Source organism: Xenopus laevis, chromosome 4L (genome assembly GCF_017654675.1).
Source record: "Xenopus laevis strain J_2021 chromosome 4L, Xenopus_laevis_v10.1, whole genome shotgun sequence".
NCBI classification, from domain to species: Eukaryota; Metazoa; Chordata; class Amphibia; order Anura; family Pipidae; genus Xenopus; species Xenopus laevis.
In genome coordinates, this window is record NC_054377.1 from 68,637,949 (window position 1) to 68,659,161 (window position 21,213).

Genomic DNA, 21,213 nt, shown 5'->3' on the forward strand with positions numbered 1-21,213 from the left:
GGAAAAGCACCAATGCCAGTTTAACCATCTACACATATGGGAACAAAACATGCTCCTATTTACCCAGAAACTGAATCACTTACACAAGCTTCCTGCTGCAGGCTCTGCAGAACATGCTTTGCAGGGACCAGGAAATCAATGAGATAGCTTAGCCCGTCCCCTCGATAAGTTTTCTCCACTACATCCAAGACTTGGCAGAGTACAGTGGCAGCAGTGTATTCGAAGGGTGGGTAAAGGGAGGAGAGTGTCTTCTGAATGCATCCATCTAAAGACTGGGAGTCCTGCAAAGGCAAAGACATAAAAAGGAAACTTTACAGTTTTTCCAATTAATCATTAGTGTCAGTTGATCACCACTAACTGAAGAGACTGCATAAGCCAATATTACCAGGTTCTGGCATAGATGTGCAATAATAGAAAGTAAAACTTCCATATATAAATGATATATGAATATTTTATTTACTGGTTGGCGAATGGATTTAAACACTGAATTACATAAGAAGCATACCAGATTACCGATTCAATTGGATCCTTCTTTATACAGGTATTTTATTCGGCAAGCACACTGCCAGATCCAACCATGTGATAGGCAAACAAATAAATATGTGGAGAACTGAAAACAAACAAAACTATACTCCTCAAAGTGTAGATCTCTATAAAAAAATATATTGCATAAAACAACTCATATGTAAAACCCTGCTTCATGTAAATAAACCATTTTTATAATAATATACTTTTTTAGTAGTATGTGCCATTGAGCAACATTTTAAAAAATAAGGGCAGCCTCCCTGAGATCGTATGATTTACGGTGCACACAAACATACCAAACAAACCATACTTGCAGGCCTGGATTTGTGGAAAGGCCACCTAGGCCCGGGCCTAGGGCGGCAAGATTTTAGGGGAGCGGCATGCTGCACAACCACACCCACATTGGTTCAAAAACACCGGGGATGCTCGGGATATAAAATAATTTTTTACATTTCCCGTGCGCCAATCCCCATTACTTCGGTCAAGATGATGAAAATTTGCACGAATAAAGGGGAGGGGACATGGGCGACGAACGGCAGTGGGCCTAGGGGCGCCAACTATGTAAATCCGGCCCTGCATACTTGTTAGGTCACATGAGCCAATTAACAGACAAGAGTTCTGTCTTTTGCTTTCACACTTCTTCCTGTTACAGTTAGAGTTGTAGTTTTTCTGGTCAGGTGATCTCTGAGGCAGCACAGAGACCATCACAAAATGGTGGTTCAAGGAAAGAGATGTAAAAAGGACAATATTTACTAATATTTCAGTTTGATAAGATTCTTTAATATGCCACTTAATTTGATATAAACTATCTGTTGCTCAAGAATTCATTTTGGGGATATAGTTTTGCTTTAAGGCAGTGCTGGTCTATAATCCCGACCCAATCTTTGAATATTTTTATAATCAATAGACACAAGCAACAAATACCTTTCTAAGCATTGCTAAGTTTGCGAGTAGCAACACAGATGTGGACTTATTTACTGTGCAGGAAATTCTCTGACTTTTAATAAATGTATCTCCAAAACATAATTCCCTGCAAATAAAAAACAAATAAGTGAAACAGCTTGTGCCACACTTCTGGCTTCTTATGGTTTTTACATTTTATGAGTCTGAATTATAAAGAAGCCATGTGAAAGAAATTAGTTATTTTATAGATTATACATAACAATAGAGAATGAGAATGAAATGTTTAGTTTTTAAATTTCTTACCCAGCATGAGACGAGAAGGCCATCTCCCCTAGACTCAATTTTAATCCAATGATTCAAATTTGTACAGGGGAATGATCGTGAAAATAAAAATATAATATAAGCTTTATACTGAAGTTAGAACATTTTCTAAACATAATTAAAAATCCTGTACCGTTTCTGAAATAATGGAGTTATTTTCACTATCCCTCTTTCAGCATCTGCCTCTCTTCATTCTGTCTTCATGCAGGAGTTGGGAGTCTGATTTTGAATGACGGTTAAGTCTAATACAGCCTTTGGGGGGGCTCCTTTTGCTTAGAAGATGTAGCCGAGCTCGCTCTTTGAAAATCATCAGTATCTTTACATGCAGGATTTGTGCCAAATGAAATTATTTTGTTACATTTTGTTTGTACTGGAATCAGTTATTTGAGTGAGCTCTAATATATTTGCTAGGAAAGGGAGCCCCCTAAAAGATATATTGGATCTGTCAATGAAAATCTGACATCCAACTGCTGCATTAAGAGAGAATTAAGGGAACAGATGTGGAGAGAGAATAAGTGAACATAATCTTGATTATTTCAGAAACAGAATGTTTAATTGTTTTTTAGTTATTTTCCTTTTTAATCTGACTCTTTCCAGCTACTGAACTGGGGTTCCTCACCCCATATAAAAACAAATTCTCTGTACACATGTACACTTCACATGTTTTGTTATTGCTGCTTTTTATTACTCATCTTTATATTCAGGCCCTCTCCTATTCATATTCCAGACTCTTATAGATGAAGAGCTGCTGAATAAAAAGCTAAATAAGTCAAAAACCACAAATAATAAAAAATGAAAACCAATTGCAAATTATAACTCTCTACATCATAGTTAACTCAAAGGGGAACAAGCCCTTTAAGGAATGTGGCACTTAGCTGAAATACTTAAGCCATGTGTGCCATGAACCTAGCATCTAAAGAGATAAAGACATTAGAAATGGTACTATAAACTTAGTTTTATAAAATATATTTGGTTGACGTTACTATTGAAGTTAATTTGAACTATACACATTGGCTACAATCTGTTTCCAACCTGGCCCACTTCACAACCTACATATGCAGAATGTGCTGTGTAATATGTTGGAGTAAAGGGTGACAAAAAATATTTAAAATGCCTAAAAATGGAACTAAAGTTTGACTTCATAGCAACATATTATTGTAGTTCAGAGCTCAAAATAAATTCATCTTACCAAATGGAGCCTCCCAAAGGTCCAGCAATTTAGCTTATTAAAGCAGCATGCTAGCAGTTTTAATTAATCATATGTAACACTTAAGGTTGCCACCTGGCCGGTAAAAATGATGGTTGATCCCAATGTAACTAATAGGGAAAAAAAGATAAATATATAGGAAGGCCCGTATTTTTTTCCAGAAAAGGTGGCATCCCTAGTAACACTTAGGGTGTCAGTACAGCTGCTCCTGCCACATATCTCTATGCACGGGTGACATCTTCAGACAAAAGAATGTGCTCGTAATCACATTAGTTAATCTCATTCACTTAAACAATTACGCAAAAAAGGAGCAGGGAAAGACGTGTGCAGCTAAATCCATTTTATTTAACTGCCATTCAGTGTCACATTGATTTTGTAAGGGAACATAATGGTGACAGCGTGCAGATGGGAGAAGTTGCGTGTCCTATTCCATGTCCTATTCCATGTCCTATTAACATAAAAAAAATTTCAGTGTATAAAAACCTCCATTAGAAATGTGTTTGGCTTACCCCCATACTGTTTGTACCCCCTCCTATAGTAGTAGAGGGCCAATATAAACATCATAGGAGGACTTATAATCAGGATCTCACAGATTAGCCCTTCCACTAATACAGAACTACTATTCAGTTCTAAAGAGGGAGCTATACAATAAATAGGTGAACAAGTGAATGGGCACGGTGGGAAACAGAGACTATTTAGTAAGTAACTGTAATTAGTCTTTGCATCCCTAGTTTAAACCTGCTACACTACTACTTGATTGTTTTAGTTTATCAAGGACTATAAAAATGAGAAACGCCACCTCCACCCCATGTCTGTGCAGCACTAAGGGAGCTAGCACACGGGCAGATTCGGGGAGATTTAGTCGACTGGTGACTAATCGCCTCTTCTGCGGGGTGACTATCTCCCCGAACTGCCTTCCCCCTGCTATAATTCAAAAACACCAGCACCAATGCACTCACGGCGCTTCGATTTCGAAAGTCACCGGAAGTTTCCTCGTGGGCAAACTTCGGAAATCGAAGCGCCGGGAGTGCATTGGCGTTTTCGCATTATAGCAGGCGGAAGGCAGTTCGGGGCGACTAAATCTCCCCGAATCTGCCCATGTGCTTGAACCCTAACATGACTGGCATCCTCCTGTCAGTGCTCACATGGGAAGGATTTTGGCACACAAGGGTTTTGTAGTTTCTCTACTGGTAGAGAAAAGCAGAGTGTGACAAAGCCTTTACGCTAGTGTCACACTTAACGGGTTCCCGGTGTGTGGATAAACACAGGCCAAGAAATGCAACACAACAGAAAGCTTCAAGATGTTCCCAAACCCAGAATAGTGATCTGTGGGTCAAATTTTTCTTAACCCACACCCGCCCTGCCCAACCGTAGCCCATTCGATATCTCCCCCATATTAAAAGACCTGCACCCGCCCCTGCGGTGATGTCACAAAAGGGGTGTGTCAGGGGTTTCGGCCAGCCCCCACATGACTAAACCAGAACCATTGCGTCAGCACACACAGCAGATTTCAGCAAGGAAACATTTGATGCATTTTAGCACTGAAATGTACTCCCTGTACCTGCACCCAAGCCGACACAATGGCTCCAGGTGCATCATGAAGCAGATTTATCCACAGGCTGAGAATCCGCTATGTGTGACACTAGCCTTAGGATAATGGCACACATACTATATACTGCATTTGGTGTTTTCGGTCAGTAGAAAAGCACCTGAACATGGCCCTCCAGCCAATCATTTGTTTTAATGGAAATTGCCACCTATGATGACAGGGATTTTGGCCAGAATTCACACATTTCCATTAAAGCAAGTAGAAAGTTGCATGCTCAGGTTCAGGTGCTTCTCCCACTGGCCCTCAAGCAAATCCAAATCAAAAGAATAAAGTAACTTTGTTACTACGGGTATGGGATCCTTATCAGGAAACCGGTTATCCAGAAAATCTGGTATACAGAAAGCTCCAGATTATAAAACGGCCATTTACCATAGACTCAATTTTATCCAAATAATACACATTTTTTAAAAATGATTTCCAAACTGAGATATAATTAATCCTTATTGGAAGTAAAACCATCCTAATTGGCTTTATTTAATGTTTACATGATTTTATTCTAGACTTAAGGTATGAAGATCCAAATTACATTAAGATCCATTATCTGAAAAACCCCAGTGCTAGGCATTTTGGATAACATGTCCCATACACTGTATTACAAGCAAATAACGCTTAGTAGACTAATATTAACTCTGCTGGTGGCAGACAACCCTGCTATTTGCTTGGTACATCTCTGCCATCAAATATTATTTCTATTTCACTAAAGTGATTCTTAAGAATTCTTCCAAAGCAAATAAGCTATTAACAGAGATTAGACAGGCAAACTAAAAATCTTCACAGAGACACTCATTGGAATTTCAGGCTATATCTGCAGTGAAGTTGGAGACAAGGCAGAAGCAGTGAGGACAAAGCAGCATATGGAACACTTCCATGCTAGCACTGTGGTGGAGAGTGGATAATAATAACATGGGGTGTCCTTACACAGCCAGACATAAAGAGTGTCAAAGGATAGTTAGAAGGAGAGGCTCTTCCAGCTGTCCAAACACATGCTCTGCAGACACTTGTTTATCATGAGAATTAGTAGGCAGGAGCCACAGGAGGTAAAAGCGCTACCCTTAAATAACCCTGTCAAGCAGGTACCTGTACAGACTCTGCAGCGAGCAACTAATATGTACAAGGTTGATTAAACGTCCATTTGGACACATTTTTACCCATATACCCATTGCTTGCAGTGCCATTTTACCAGGTATTTTTATTCTACATTTTTCTACAGTGAAAACTATGCACAATTCAAAAATTATTTGGCTAATTGAACGCGTGTGTTTTATCTATGGTGCAGCTCTAATATATTCTGTAGGAGTTTTTTGTTGTGCTAAAGTTAGCAGTTATTTATACTGGGAGGATTTAACCATTCTGTAACTCCCATGAGCATTTCTTTTATCCCATTAGCCAGGCTGTACATGCAACTATTGTTTGGATTTTTACAAGGTTGGAATAAAAATTTGACACGTCCAGGGGCTCCTGCAAATGATCATAAACAGATGAAGCTATTCTTATCAAATCTTATTTAAAAGCAATGAGTTTGTGTGTCACTCGTGCAACAATCTACACACATTAGTAATGCGTTATTACTAATCTATTTAATCAGGCTTTTTAAAAGGGCATACAAAGCTGTAAATACAAAGGACATTATTTTGAAATCAGAGGATGCTTCTAGTTCAGAAATATCCTTAGGAGAGACTTCCAACATTATTATGGTCTGGGTACTTTGCAGACAATTGAAAAACATTTGTTTTCTGAAATAGTTCATTGTTGATTATTTGTTAAATAGAATGCATTATTTACTCTACCCACACACAGGGGTATGGAGTCAGTACAAAAATCCTTCAACGTCGACTCCTCTGTTTTTAAAGGAACAGTAACACCAAAACCCGAAAGTGTATCAAAGTAATTAAAATATAATTTGCTGTAGCGCTGTACTGGTAAAAACTGGTGTGCTTGCTTCAGAAGACTACTATAGTTTTTATAAACAAGCTGCTGTGTAGTCATGGGAGCAGCCATTCAAGCTGCTGGTAAAAGGAAGAAAAGACACAGGTTACACTGCAGATGACAGATAAAACACCATTGTATTGGACAGGGCTATGTAACCTGTGTCTTTTTTCCTTTTTTCCAGCAGTTTGATTGGCTGTCTTTATGGCTACACAGCAGTTTGTTTATAACTATAGTAGTCTTTCTGAAGCAAACACAAAGCTTTTATCAGTACATGCTAACAGTATATTATATGTTTCCTTTAGAACACTTTCATATTTTGGTGTTACTGGTCCCAATATAATTTCCATGTTGATTGAAAGAAGTACAAAACATACAAGGCATTTTATCACTGCCAAAGATCAAACATATAAACCACATCCTTTGGTATTCTAAAACAAAATCAAAGTTAAACTACAAAATGCAAAAACAAGTGTAAAACCTAAAACAACATATTTATTAATTGAACCTGGCATATAGCTGTATAACTGTGGTTTAATACAATTCAAAATTAACTTAAGTATTGTACTTAGAAACAGAATTGCTTTATCCTCCTTCAATGAAACTCAAATCTGATTTGATTATTTTCAGTGCTTGTATTTAAAGTTATTAGGAGTGGGAACATTTTTCGCGACTCCGACTGCAGAGGAGCTGTGGGTCCTCGTTACTTCCTTGTTGCCCAAATAACATTTTCTGTGAGATAATTCTCAGACTCACAACTATATTTCCAGATGGTAGGGCAGTATGGTCAAACTCTTCCTAACCAACTCTGGTCACCTTAGCTTAGGGAAGGGGTTAAACATTTCCTTACAGTGTCTGAAAATTTAAAAAAAGCACTTTCTCCCCTCTTTTTGTCTGGTGCTTGTGTCACTTCAGCCCTGCTGTATGCAAACAATTCTCCTGGGAAAACCCACTCTGACAGTGACTGAAATTTCCCATAGGAGGATTTATGTTTACACACAAGCACAGGGCAGCAGGACAATATAAAGTGCTTTCTTTAGGCCAAGGGCACACTGAGATTATTCTCCGCCTGTGGAAAAAACACAATCAGTCCCTACACTCAAATCAGTGATATTCTGTGTCTGCACCCAGAACCACTGTGTTGGCACTATTGCAGGCATATGAGGGGGGGGGGGGGGGGATTGCGGTGCTGAAATGTATACTCATGTACTTAAGCACCGAAACCCACTGTGTGCCCGCACCTAGGCAAATGCAGTGGTTCTGGGTGCAAGCACAGAAGAGCTCTGATTCAAGTGTAGGGACCGATTCTTTGCCTGCATTTATCCACAGGCTAAAGCTGGCCATAGACGCAGAGATCCGATTGTACGAATCAACCTATCTCCCGACCTGCCACTAACCATAAAGATCAAAGTCTTACCATTCAGATCAAATATAAAGTTGTAAGAACAGATCAGCCGATGTTCTGCCCCTGACAGCAATCGTACGATAGTTAAAGCTAGTGACAGTCTCCCTCTGAAAATCGTATGATCGGCAATACATGCAGAGATATTACCCGCAGCCGACAGAAATTTTCGAACCTGTCCGATCGACCAAACGACCGATCTCCACTGGACAAAAAATGTCGGGACTCTCCACACACGGTCCGAATATCGTACGAATCCTCGATTCATACAATCGGATCTCTGCGTCTATGGCCAGCTTTAGAATCAGCTTGTTAACTCCTGGAGGAACATATTAAAGCTTTGAGTACCAAAAAGTAGCATAGTAGCAGCAGCAGCAAAACAGGCTGCAGTCACGAGGGCAGAAGTGCGTAGATAACGAATAACAGAAAGGAACAAAAAACATTTTTTTTATTAATAAAAAAAGAGAGGGAATAAAGTAATCCTAAAAAGCTTCAGCTTTTTGCAAAAGAAATAACATGTAACTAAGGTATTTGCATATTTTTCATCCAACATTTTTCTACAGCTTATATATATAATGGCTAAACTGTAGTGGGACAGGTTCAGACAACCTATGCCACACAGCATATGTGACTAAACAAACACAGTTTGGAATGGTTCATACACTACCAAGATAACTACCAAAACTAAGGTAAAGAGTAATGAAAACGTCATGGTACGTTAAGATCTGAGGGGTATGTTATTGTTTAATGGTGAAATCCCTTAAAGCCGTTGTTCACCGATTCAAATAAGGTCAAGCCACCTGCGGCATCGTATGATCTATCACTGGCCAGTTTGGACCTATGAACAGTCTTAGTGAAACCACTGTTATGTCTGTTATGCACAGAAACCCACACTCCCTGCGTCACTGGGAACAAAGCCCCATTTAACGACCATCCTTGTTACTGCACAATAAACTGCCAGTATTACATTGCAGGACTTGCTAAAGAGATAGTGTCTCTCTGCCCGCAAAGGAAGCATCAAAATGGCTTTTGTTCAGGACAGGGCTCAGAATTTCCCCTGATGAAAAAAACAAAAGTAAGGCTTAAATGAATGGGGCTACACCGTGATCAACAAAGCTTATTTAAAGAACATTTTTCTGACAATTACGGATTCAGAAAATAATACATTTTGTGTCCTGTCTCGCTTAAAAAATAAAGTGCCTCAATATCTAAGGTTCCATTGCTAATGTAGCATGTGTATGACCCCATTCAGCTTAGATCTCAGCAGCTCAGATAACACCGGCACACAATAATAACCTATGGGCACCCAGACATAACCACAACGTCCATCCAAGCACTTGTAGCCCATAGGCTATTACTGTGTGAAGAGTGATTTGAACTCTGGGATCTGAAATTGCCCTTCCTAAGGTCACGGGTAGACAGAGTTGGCTCTGCTGCTCTCAGCCTACATATTTTTTCAGGCTGAAGAAGTTGATCCGCTCTGTGCCCCAGCTCCATACAACTGAACTGATTACTCGTGTGCAGGCCAGTAGTGATGTGTGGGTCGAGAAAACCTTTACCCACACCCAACCATAACCTACAGTGAGCTCCTATTGATATACCTGCGCCCTCCCCAACATTACAGAAGGTGCGTGAGTATATAAAATGAGCGTGTCCGGCAAAGTGGGGCAGGGTAGACAGAATTCATCCTGTACTGCCAACTTTGTGTCGCGGACGAACCAAATTCACCTGACCCATCCCGGGGGTGGGTTGGCCCACACATCGCTAGAGGCTGGGCCAGATACTGGCTCTGTTTGACTGCACACAAGGGGAAATGGTTCAATTGAATGTAGCTGGAGCTGATCCATTTCTCTCAGCCTGAAAAAATATGCAGACTTAGAGCAGCAGAGCCACAACTTTATCTGACAAATAGAAGAGGTCTTCTGCATTCAATCCATTATAAACATATTAAGGACATTGAGACATTTTGTGCATTAAAGGGCACCTGTTGGGTAAAAATGTTATCCCCAACCAAAGGTGTGGGCTAATAGAGCCTGCATTAATTCCGGTTGGGGATAACAGTAGTTTTTTTTATTTTTAAATGCCCCCGACAGCACTAGGCTACCCATGTTGTAGTATTCAAATGCGCATAACGTGCATGTGACGTCACACGAATGCGCATAATGAGCAATTCGGGGCAGCTTTTCATTATACTCATGCGAGTGACCGGACATGGCTGGTGGGGGAGGGGGCATTTAAAAAAAACAAACTACTGTTATCCTCAACTGGAATGCGGGCTCTGTTAGCCCGCACCTTTGGTTGAGGATAACATTTTTACCCAATAGGTGCCCTTTAAGCTGCTAACAATAACATGAGAGTGCTGTCACTCCTGAACTTCTGGTAACAGAACTGCTAACAAATGTAGGATGAGGAGCACACTGAAAGAGACACCTTTCTGGTCTTGTGAACTTTTCCTGGCTAGTACAAGTAGAAGACTGTTGTACTATGTTAGCCAAAAATAGGGTAGACCAGTGCTGGCCAACTGCTTACCATGTGAAAGATTTAAAAGGAATCAGTACTGAGATTAACTGGCCCCTGCATTGTTTAAATCTCAGATTGCAATTCCCTTGTATTATTCACATCTCTATTGTTCACACCCCTAAAGCCCTGTACTGTTCACACCTAAGACTCAGACTGAAAGTGCCCACCTCATAAAAAATGATGGAGGGGCACCTTGTGTCACTGTATGTACAGTTCATTTTGGAGTAATCCTGGTAGGTAATTACTAGTAAATACTTGTTCTGGGGGCTTGTTAGCACTTGGAAATTGTTGTTAAGAACCCCTTAGGTATTTAATGGACAAGGAAAGTTAAACTAAAGAAGTAGCTAGAAATGTTGCACGTTATGTTTTGTGCTTCTGTACCAACCCAAGGCAACCACAGTCTTTTAGCAGTAAAGATGCCCCAGTAGCTCCCCATCTTCTTTTCTGTTGATTCACTGCACATGCTCTGTGCTGCTGTCACTTACTGAGCTTAGGGGCCGACTCAAAATATACAGTACACATAGAACATAAATTATGTATGCACCGAATCCAGGATTCGGTTTCGCGATTCGGCTGAATCTTTCACGAAGGATTCAGGGGTTCGGCCGAATCCAAAAAAGTGTATTCAGTGCATTCCTAATATAAATGTCACAGTATAAGGCTGATCAATATGGATAATTACTACATCGCAGCACAGAAACCAGTGCAACTAGCATCAGAATTTAATAATTAGTCCTGTAGCATCAGCTTGTATGAGAGACCAACCTCATTTTCTGCTGGATAATTTGTGACGACCCCTAAGCTCAGCTTCTCAACAGCTGCTCAGAGCCCACTGAACATGTGAGTGTCGCGGACACTTTCCAAGATTGTGACCCCCTGTGACAAGTTTGAAGTCCTGGATCATTGCTGCAATTGAGAAGCTGAAACTTTTGGCTGGTGCAATAAGTTCAGTATATAAAACATGGCATTTTTTTAGTCCTATTCATTTTTACCTATTCATTTTTCCTTCTCCTTTAATCATATGCTGGGGCACAAATGTTCATTTTATTTTAGCAATTAACTCATGTAACATATTAACAAAACTCAAGTTTCATAAATCCTGCTTACCTCTTAGTTCCTCTACTTCAGCATATCTTCACCTCACTACCATCTGTGTGGACAGATGGATCTATTTGACACTGTAATGAGCATGAAATGAGGCGGGCAGATATCAAGACTTGTCATCAATTGTTTACCTACACTCTGACAAGTGCCCAGATAATTCAGCATATCCAGCTTGTCACTTCGTGCAAAGCAAGGCCTGCTCTACTCACTCATAGAGAGTATCAAGTGAGCTGACAGGAGCTGGGACAAGCACTCTGCAAGAACATCATGAATTCCACTTTATCTGCAGCTGCTTTCTGGCCTTTCATTTGTGTCTTCCTGCAATATAATCATATGCCCTATTCTGTTTTTTTTTTTTGGTTTTTTTAACATATTTTTTTTAATCTTAATATTTTCTGGCAACCAGCAGCAAATATTTCCAGCTTTTAAAGAAGAACTGAAAAAGTCGGCTAGAAATGTTGTACATTTTGTTTTGTGCTTCTGTACCAGCCCAAGGCAACCACAGCCCTTTAGCAGTAAAGATATGTGCCTCCAAAGATGCCCCAGTAGCTCTCCATCGTCAGTTTGATTCACTGCACATGCTCTCTGTTGCCGTCAGGTGCTGAGCGCAGGGATTGACTCAAAATGCAGTACACATAGAATATAAATGTCCCAGTATAAGGTTGATTAGTAATTAATACAGATAATTATTACATGGCAGCACAGAAACCAGTGCAGCTAGCATCAGAATTTAATAATCAGCCCTGTAGCATCATCTTATATTACAGATAAACCCCTAAGCTTAACTTCTCAAAAGCTGCTCAGAGCCTCCTGGGCACATTAGTGTGGCAGACACTTTCCAAGATGGTGACCCCCACTGTGACAAGTTTTTAGTCCTGGATCATTGCTGCTATTGAGAAGGTGAAACTTTAGGATGGAGCAATAAGTTCAGCATATAAAACATGGCATTTTTAGCCATTAATTTTTAGGGTTTAGTTCTCCTTTAAAGTACAATGAAACTCCAATTCACAGGGGGATACCAATACCAATGTAGCATAGTCTTAAAAAAAAGTTTCTGATTATACCACTAAACTAATTTTGTAACCCTCTAAAAGAAAGAAGAGGAGCACTGACCCAGGGTTCCAGATTAGCGACTGTTCTCTGAGGGGTGCCTAAAATTGATGAATTGGGTTTTCATTGTCTTTAAAGGGATGGTTAATCTTTAGCATGTTGTAAAATGGCTACATCTAAGCAATTTTTCAAATGGCCTTCATTTATTCTTTTTCTATCGTTTTTGAATTATTTGCCTTCTTCTGACTCTTTCCAGCTTTTAAATGGGGGGGGGGGTCACTGAGCCTATCTAAAACAAATGCTCTGTTAAGCTACAAATTAACTGCTATTCCTACTTTTTATTAGTTATCTCTCTATTCAGGCCTATCCTATGCATTTTCCAGTCTCTTATTCAAAATCAATGCATGGTTGGTAGGGTAATTTGGACCCTAGCAACCAGATTGCTGAAATTGCAATCTTGAGAGCTGTTGAATGAAAAGCTAAATAACTTGAAAACCACAAATAATAAAACATGAAAACCAACTGCAATTAGTCTGAGACTATCACTCTCTAGATCATACTAAAAGTTAATTTAAATGTGAACAACCCTTTTAAAAGATGGTATTGCAACAGGCATAATGTTTATCTGAAATGACCTGAGCCTAGAGGGGTTGGGAAATTGTTCATACAAGTATCACAGTTTCCTTACAATTTGTATGTCTATGCATAAAAAAAATTATATTAATTTTTATGCAACGAATGAGAGGAGTATAGTTTCCCTTTAACAATCAAAAGTCAAGAAATATTACTTATTATAGGGGTCTTTAATAACCTCCCGGCCAGTGTGCACAGTGAAAAAACAAACATTGTGCCTGTGCCATGTTTCTATTCTTCATCATTCTAAAAGGGTGCTGAACCCCTGTGCTGCTACAGTAAGTTCAGTATAAAAAATTTTTTATAGACACATTCATTTTTTAGGATTTAAACTGAAAAACATATGCATAAGCTCCTAAACACTACTTGGGGCTTTTTTTGTTATCATTTACACAAAATGCATTTGCAAATAAAAATGCGTTTTTAATGATTTACATGTTTTTGTATATGATTAAAGGGTAGTTTTACGTTTAAGTTAACTTTTAGATTATTATGAAGTGGCAAATTCTAAACATCTTTTCTTTTAATTATTTGCCTTTTTTTTCTGACTCTTTCCAGCTTTCAAATGGGGTCACAGAGCCCATCTAAAAGGTAAATGCTCTGTAAGGCTACAAATGTATTTGTTAGCTACTTTTTATTACTCATCTTTCTATTCAGACCCTTTCCTATTCATATTCCAGTCTCTTATTCAAATAAATACATGGTAGCTAGGGTAATTTGGAACCTAGCAACCAGACTGCTGAAATTACAAACCGGAGAGCTGCTGAATAAAAAGAGAAAAAACTCAAAACTAACAAGTAAAAAATGAAAACCAATTGCAAATTGCCTCAGAATAACCCTTTCTACATCATACAAACAGTTAATTTAAAGGTGAACAACCCCCTTTAATTTTGATTTCTGCTACTCTACATGTTCATAAAGTGTTATACACTTGCAGTTGTAATGCACACCCATTGACCCCAATATTAATTTGAAAATGCATCAAAGCTGGAAAAATGTGAATGCAGGGTGTAGACAAACAGGTTGGATTTTTTTTTTTTTTAATATGGTTGCAGTGCTTTAATGAATAATAAAACTGCATGAATTAGCAGTTAATGAATGAGCCTTAAACTAACAAGTAAAAAAATGACAGGTAATAGTAAAATAAACAAATTCTTATGATGCTAGAATGTTTTAAACTAGGAAGCCAGCATTTTAGGGATATTTTTCTCTCAAACATTGCAAGTGTTTGTTATGAGCTCTGTTTCACATCAAAAACTTAAATGCCAAGGCAGGCCAGCTGAGTGCCAGCGGCACAGCAATCATGAAAACAAGTCAAATAGTCCATTTATGGCATTCTGGCATGCGATACACAAAGTAAAATTAAGGTCCAATATACTGCTCCCACTGGTTTTAAAGAATGAAGTGGTTTCTGATGAATATGAATGCATGAACATGAAGACACTTATAATCTTTAAAAAAATGAAATACTTAAGTGTTTTGTTCTCTATGCACACATGCCCTGCTTTAGTTTAGTGCTAACTGATGTTAGCCGACATGATTACTTTTCCAAAATAATATATTACTGTTAATACCATGGAATAAGTCACGAGTAACATGGGAAAAATTAGAGTGCATTCACATACTGAGGTGCATTTTTGAGCACAATCATTTAGTCAAGCTAAATTTTTTTCAAAGTCTGTCCTGCATTATTTACGATGTTTGCAGCTCCAGTGCTGCCTGGGACCGATTCTTTAGGCTTTAGGAGTGCTGCACATATTGACACAGTGTGAGAAGGGACCTGGTCAGGAGGAGGTGACAGCTCAAGGCTTCTCCTGTATCAATAAGCAAAGCAGCACCTGATTCTGAATGGAAGGCAAGAAGCACTGTGCGGTGCCAAGTGCATTTTGACCTTAGTGCCCACATCACCCACATTTACTGTGGGTAAGACTATAGTAGCTTGAGAGCATTGTAAAGACCATAGAAGAAAAGACAGCACTCCAGACCATATTAGAAAAGATACTTTGTTCATAAAATTCATGTGATCCTACATGACAACCAGTGTGTAAGAATTGTTCTTTATGGTGCAAGTAGTGCTAATATGAGAAAATAACTGCCACCCACATACCCTGTTCCTTTCTATCTCAACTGATGCCACATAACTTGCCAACACATTCAAGAGAGAGTTATGTGTTAAAAAAGCAAAAACTGAAACATCATCATATGCCAATATGTGTAAGAAGACAAAGGCAAAGTTTTAAAGAAATATCCTTCTATCCTCCATTCAAAACGTGCCTGCAAAAATGTACCTGCATCGCAACTTCTGTTTAATCAAAGCCTTAACCCATCTGTCTAATTTTTCCATCTCAAATTAAAATGTACTCTTCAAACTAAAACATACAACTGGCAACCTTATTTTAAAAAGAAAAAAATCTTGCTTCCAGCACAAGCTTGATAACCAGGGCCAGAACTAGAGGTGGAAGTGCTGGCGTGTACTTCTTCTGTTGCCTAGCCCGGCACTTGTCACCACTACTGCCAGTTCCATCTCCCATCGCATAACAATAAACCTCATAACTACATGCAGAAGGGGGCTGGCAAGGTTGCCTGGAGCACCCAGCCAACTTGGCCCACCATCTCTCTGCTTCCCTTTATCTCTAAAATTCTCAAACGTCTAGTATACAACTAACCATATTCTTCTGTAACAATAACCTGTTGGACCCACTACAATATGGCTTTAGGCTACAACATTAGACAAACTCCACAAGGCAAACTAGTTTTGGAAAAAGGTAAACCCATTTTCATTACTAATACTCCTATATCTCAGACCACCCTTTTCGCATCCAGTCCCTCAATTTTTTTATATTCAATTTTAAAATCTGACATGGGGCTAGACATATTGTCAATTTCCCAGCTGCCCAAGTCATGTGACTTGTGCTCTGATAAACTTCAATCACTCTTTACTGCTGTACTGCAAGTTGGAGTGATATCACCCCCTCCCTTCCCCCCCCCCCCCCCAGCAGCCAACAAAAGAATAGGAAGGTAACCAGATAGCAGCTCCCTAACACAAGATAACAGCTCCCTGGTAGATCTAAGAACAACACTTATTAAAAACCCATGTCTCACTGAGACACATTCAGTTACGTTGAGAAGGAAAAACAGCAGCCTGCCAGAAAGCATTTCTCTCCTAAAGTGCAGGCACAAGTCACATGACCAGGGGCAGCTGGGAAATTGACAAAATGTCTAGCCCCATGTCAGATTTCAAAATTGAATATAAAAAATCTGTTTGCTCTTTTGAGAAATGGATTTCAGTGCAGAATTCTGCTGGAGTAGCACTATTAACTGATGCGTTTTGAAAAACAACAGGATCCCTTTAACTTGCTTCTCTTGCTTTTTAGCGATCTCTACTTGAATGTGCAAATTGTACCTATACTGTATATAAACCCAAACAGAAATGGTCTTCTTTTCCCCATGCAAAAAGTGTATCACTCCTACCAGGTACCCTGAAAACCAGAGGAAAGCTAAAGGAGGCACCATTTTGTGTTTGCTTTTGATATTGAAGTGGATTATGATTTTGATGTTGAACTTGATTACGAATTAGGCTCTGCTTTACCGTGAATCAGGAAAAATTACAAACAAACTGCAATAAATCCCTATGTTATAAAAGAAATATAATGGTAAAATTGATTGTCGGACACCTGTAAAATAAAGCCCCAGACTCACATCACCCCTCCACTCTTCTTCCCTCCCCCCTCTTTTTTATTTTATTATTTCCGCCGCTCCAATAACACAATTGCAATTGTCAATATAGATTGTATATTTATGGATAATATTTATGCATTACCATTATCATAAATACATTTAGCATTTATTACACAAGAAGCTACCAAAATTCAGATTCACTCATCAGATTACGTGTGGGACTAGTGTTAACAGTACTTCTTTCCAGAGACAATTATCGCTGCAGTCCATAATAAATGCCGCTGCCAGGCTTATACACCTGCCATGCCACTGTGCCAGACTCAGCACTGCCTTCGGCCAACTTTCAAAAATAAAATTCAAACTAATGACCCTCACAATTCACTCTCTACTCCACCATACTTACCTCAAAGTATTCACTAAACCACTTGTTACACATCTACACTGAGTGACTCCTTAACTTCAAATGCTCACATTCAAGACTTTACACGGGCAGCACCCATTCTCTGAAATTCCCTCCTTCCGTTGCCTAAGAATACATTGAACCCTCACAATTGATGTTTTTTTTTGTTGCTTTAAGAAATAAGTGAGAAAGGATAGCCAATAGGAAAAAAAAACTAGAAAATAATGAAGACTCAACTATAACACCCCTTTTTATGAGATTTTCAGTAAAAGGTTTGGCTCTTGACTGTCTCTTTGCCAAACAATTGTGTTTCCAACCTCTTCTGTATTTATTTTATGTCACAAATGCCTCATCTTCCAAGGCCTGTAATGTTTATTCTTTGTTCAAATCTCCAGATTAGATTTTTTTTTTAGGAAGTGTTTTAGACCTTGACAGTTTTTGAGTGGAACGCATACTGGATTCTGTAATACCCTGTTGATAACTAAATATATTAAATAAAGCAAAATAATATTTGAATTTTAATATTTATTTTTGTTATAATGCAAAGTATTCTTATGAAATGGACCACATAATCTAGAACTACATTGCATTGCCACAGGTAAAGTTATTGTAGGAATCCAAACATTAGTGCAATCTAATTAAGGTGATTTGATTTCTTTTACCGCACACAATAACAACCTACAGCGTGTAAACATTCAAACAAAAGCTGTGGACTGCGGCAACTTTGATCCTTATACTTCGCACTTGCACTGCAATCAGTAGTAATCAGAAAGACCCCTAACTGAGTACAAGTATGAGACCTGATATCCAGAATGCTCGGGACCTGGGGTTTTCTGGATAAGGGATCTTTCAGGATTTGGATCTTCATACCTAAAGTCTACCAGAAAATCATATAAACATTAAATAAACCCAATAGGCTGGTTTTGCTTCCAATAAGGATTAATTATATCTTAGTTTGGAAAAAGTACAAGTGACAGTTCTATTATTACAGAGAAAAAGGAAATCATTTTGAAAAATTTGGATTACAGGCAGTCCACCGGTTACGTACGAGATAGGGTCTGTAGGTTTGTTCTTAAAGTAGAAAAAACCCTTATTAAGAAAACCCCTATCCCACAAAGACACCCCTCAAACCCCACACACACCCAGCCTAGCTGCTACCCGGCAAATGCCCCTAACTTTTTACTTATCCCTCGGTGCAGATTCAGGTAGTTTAGGGCAGCCATCTTCCAGATTTTTGGTAATCAGAGAATGAGAATACCGAAGCATGCAGAGTTGGAGCAATTTCCCGGTTCGAGACAACTGCGCATGCCCCGAAATTTACGGAAATTGCAGAAGCGCCGGAAGAAGACACGAAGGCCCGGAAGATGGCTGCCGTGAACTCCGATCCCTGAATCTGCACCGAGGGGTAAGCAAAAAGTTAGGGGCATTTGCCCGGGGTAGCAGCTGGGGGGGGGGGGTGTATGTGGGGTAGGGTTTTTTCAATTAAGGGGTTTGTTTCTCCTTTAAGTTAAATTTGTATGTAAGTTGAAACGCATACATTTACTTATTAAATGCAACTTAGATGTCTGTCTTAATATAGTATTTATTTTTACCTTTCTGTACATATTTATTTTTTCTTTTCTGTGCTCCGCAGCACACACCAGAGGGTATTGGGGTGGATGGTTTATTTAAGCTAAATGCTAATAAAAGTCAAGCAAACCATATTATGTTACTGTATCAGCCCCGTAAGTGTGCGTTGTATCTAAGACAGGTGTATGTAACTCAAGGACTCCCTGTATTTGGATAAAATGCAGTCTATAGGAGATGGCCTTTTCATAATTTGCTTTCTGAGTAATGTGTTTCCGGATAACGGATGTACTCTGGCTGCCAGTATATGGCACAAAAAGATGTACAAAACTGCCCATGCCTACAAGTTTAAATAAAATGAATAGAAAGATAAATGTAACCTAAGTTACTTCCCTTATCAAAACTGCACAGAATTTGCCTAGCAAATACATGCAAGATGAGAAAGGGCTGGACAGAAACACACTGTTGTTAGACCAGCCTTTGCTAAATCCACCAACGGATTTTTTTCAGTCGTAACAGGATGTAATAAAACAATATGCTTTCCTGACCACAGGTAATCACCGGATGCTATTAGAAAATGCCAAGCTGTTACCAAGCAGGATAAATTCAGACCTCTCTAGGAAAACAAATATTCCCACTATTCAAGATATTGTCTACAAAACCTTACATATACTTCATTACCAAGCTAAGGGAATGCAATCATAGAAAAACTGCCCAAGGCACCATGGAATATGGGCTTGAGAGAAGGACATCCTTTCCGGTTTCAGTCCCATTCAAAGGCACCCACGTTTTGGCAGGTGTCCTGAAAACACACAAAGCTCCAATTGTGGGTCAGAGGGAAAATAATCTCCAACTGTGCCACTCCCCTTTTTAAAATGCTTTGGTTTGACAGCATCAGCAGTTCCCGAAATGTACTAAATGCTAACCATTCCCTGGGGTCATGCACAAATACCAATAGTTCTCATGTTTTAATGGGCAGTCATCAGCAGCGTATGCTTCCAGGGAATATTACTAGGGTGAGACCACCAGCTGCTCTCACCCCTATAGGATGATAGGTCTATATTCAGATAGGTCATTTATACAGGTCATGATATACAGTATCTAATAAAATGAAATGTCCAGTTGCCTTTGACTTGATTCTACTAGATACTGTAATCCGAGGAAGTCCCTGGCACCGCGAAGTATAAAAAGCCTTTCAATATCACAGTAATAAACAGATAATTAAACGGACAATTATGTGTATTGCAGCAAGAAAAGACAATTACATTGTATCTTACCTGCATGTCTTTACCCAACAGCTAAAGTGTAACCTTACCTTTATTATAATAACCTGCAAAACATGGGTATTGAGGGGTTAATTCTGAGTCTATTTAAACAGGCTAAATAAAAATGCAAAGCCATCAGAACGAGATGGCAGCACACAAAGACCTATTAGTGGAATGACTTTTTACTCTCTCGTTCTCTCCCATAGTGACACATTTTGGGTGGGTTTAAAAGAGAGAAAAAAGGCAATTGCCTAAAATACAGAGTCAGCTATCTAGAGAACAAGCATTTCTCCCACACTGGCCACAGCTAGCATTCACTGGCAGCACTTCCCTGCCACTCCTTGCATTGTGGAGCCATAGGAAATATTTTTTCCTGTTATCTTTTACTAGTGATAACATTTGTCCAAGTTTAATGAGGGCAGAATAGAAATCCAACAGTAATGAGCGAGGGCAGCTTTATGGTGTGACGGTGCCAGGCAGTGTGAGGACGTGGGCATAGGGTAGGATTTACATACGCAAATGCTTTAGGGAATGAGGCTCTGGAACAAGTAGGTACAGCTGTGGTGGTTACAGTTGGGCAGCTTCTGGGATCTTCCATGTGTAAAATGACTAACTACTTTGGAATTCTTGGCAGCCACCTTTGTAAACCAGAAAGGGAACAGCCCCTGTCGTAAATGCAGAAAAGGGTTTAAAACCACAAAGGCAGCTTCCAGAGGGGGGCTATTATATGACAGTCTGAACAGACTATTATAATAACCAACCTGGCCCTGAATTGTCATCGTGGCACTCACAGCAAATACTGCTGGGCCAATGTGATGCCATTTGGTGAGCATGCCCAGTTTAGTTTGCGGAAAGATCCAGGCAGTGCCAAGCTCTTACAAGGGGACTTGGGGCCAACTTTGTGTATTTTAGTACAGAGGCTCCTGGCTTTGTTTGCTGTGGCAGTAGGGGCAATTACCTTCTGTGCTAGTACCATACAGCATTGATATAACGTTTCAGATTTTTTTCCCTCCAGAATAAAAGTTATCTTATCCCATATGGATCTGCCTCAGAACGTAAAGGCATGCTAATTTATTCCCAATTAAAAATATAAGCACAATAGTT

At 39.3% G+C, this 21,213-nt stretch overlaps 1 protein-coding gene across 4 annotated transcripts in view; it reads right to left on the reverse strand.

Annotated features, from left to right (window-relative positions):
- Nucleotides 1–21,213, reverse strand: part of plekhg4.L (pleckstrin homology and RhoGEF domain containing G4 L homeolog) — a 105,239-nt gene that overhangs the window by 46,415 nt on the left and 37,611 nt on the right. For 2 of the 4 annotated variants that reach the window (XM_041590243.1, XM_018256785.2), the window contains exons 1-2: nucleotides 1,450–1,555; nucleotides 84–281 (exon numbers count right to left, since the gene is read on the reverse strand). In XM_041590243.1, coding sequence (XP_041446177.1) covers nucleotides 84–281; nucleotides 1,450–1,461 — 210 coding nt within the window. In that variant the 5' untranslated portion in view covers nucleotides 1,462–1,555. Of the gene's footprint in view, nucleotides 1–83; nucleotides 282–1,449; nucleotides 1,556–21,213 lie in introns of those variants that run through there. The other 2 variants (XM_018256787.2, XM_018256786.2) reach the window with 1 other exon arrangement.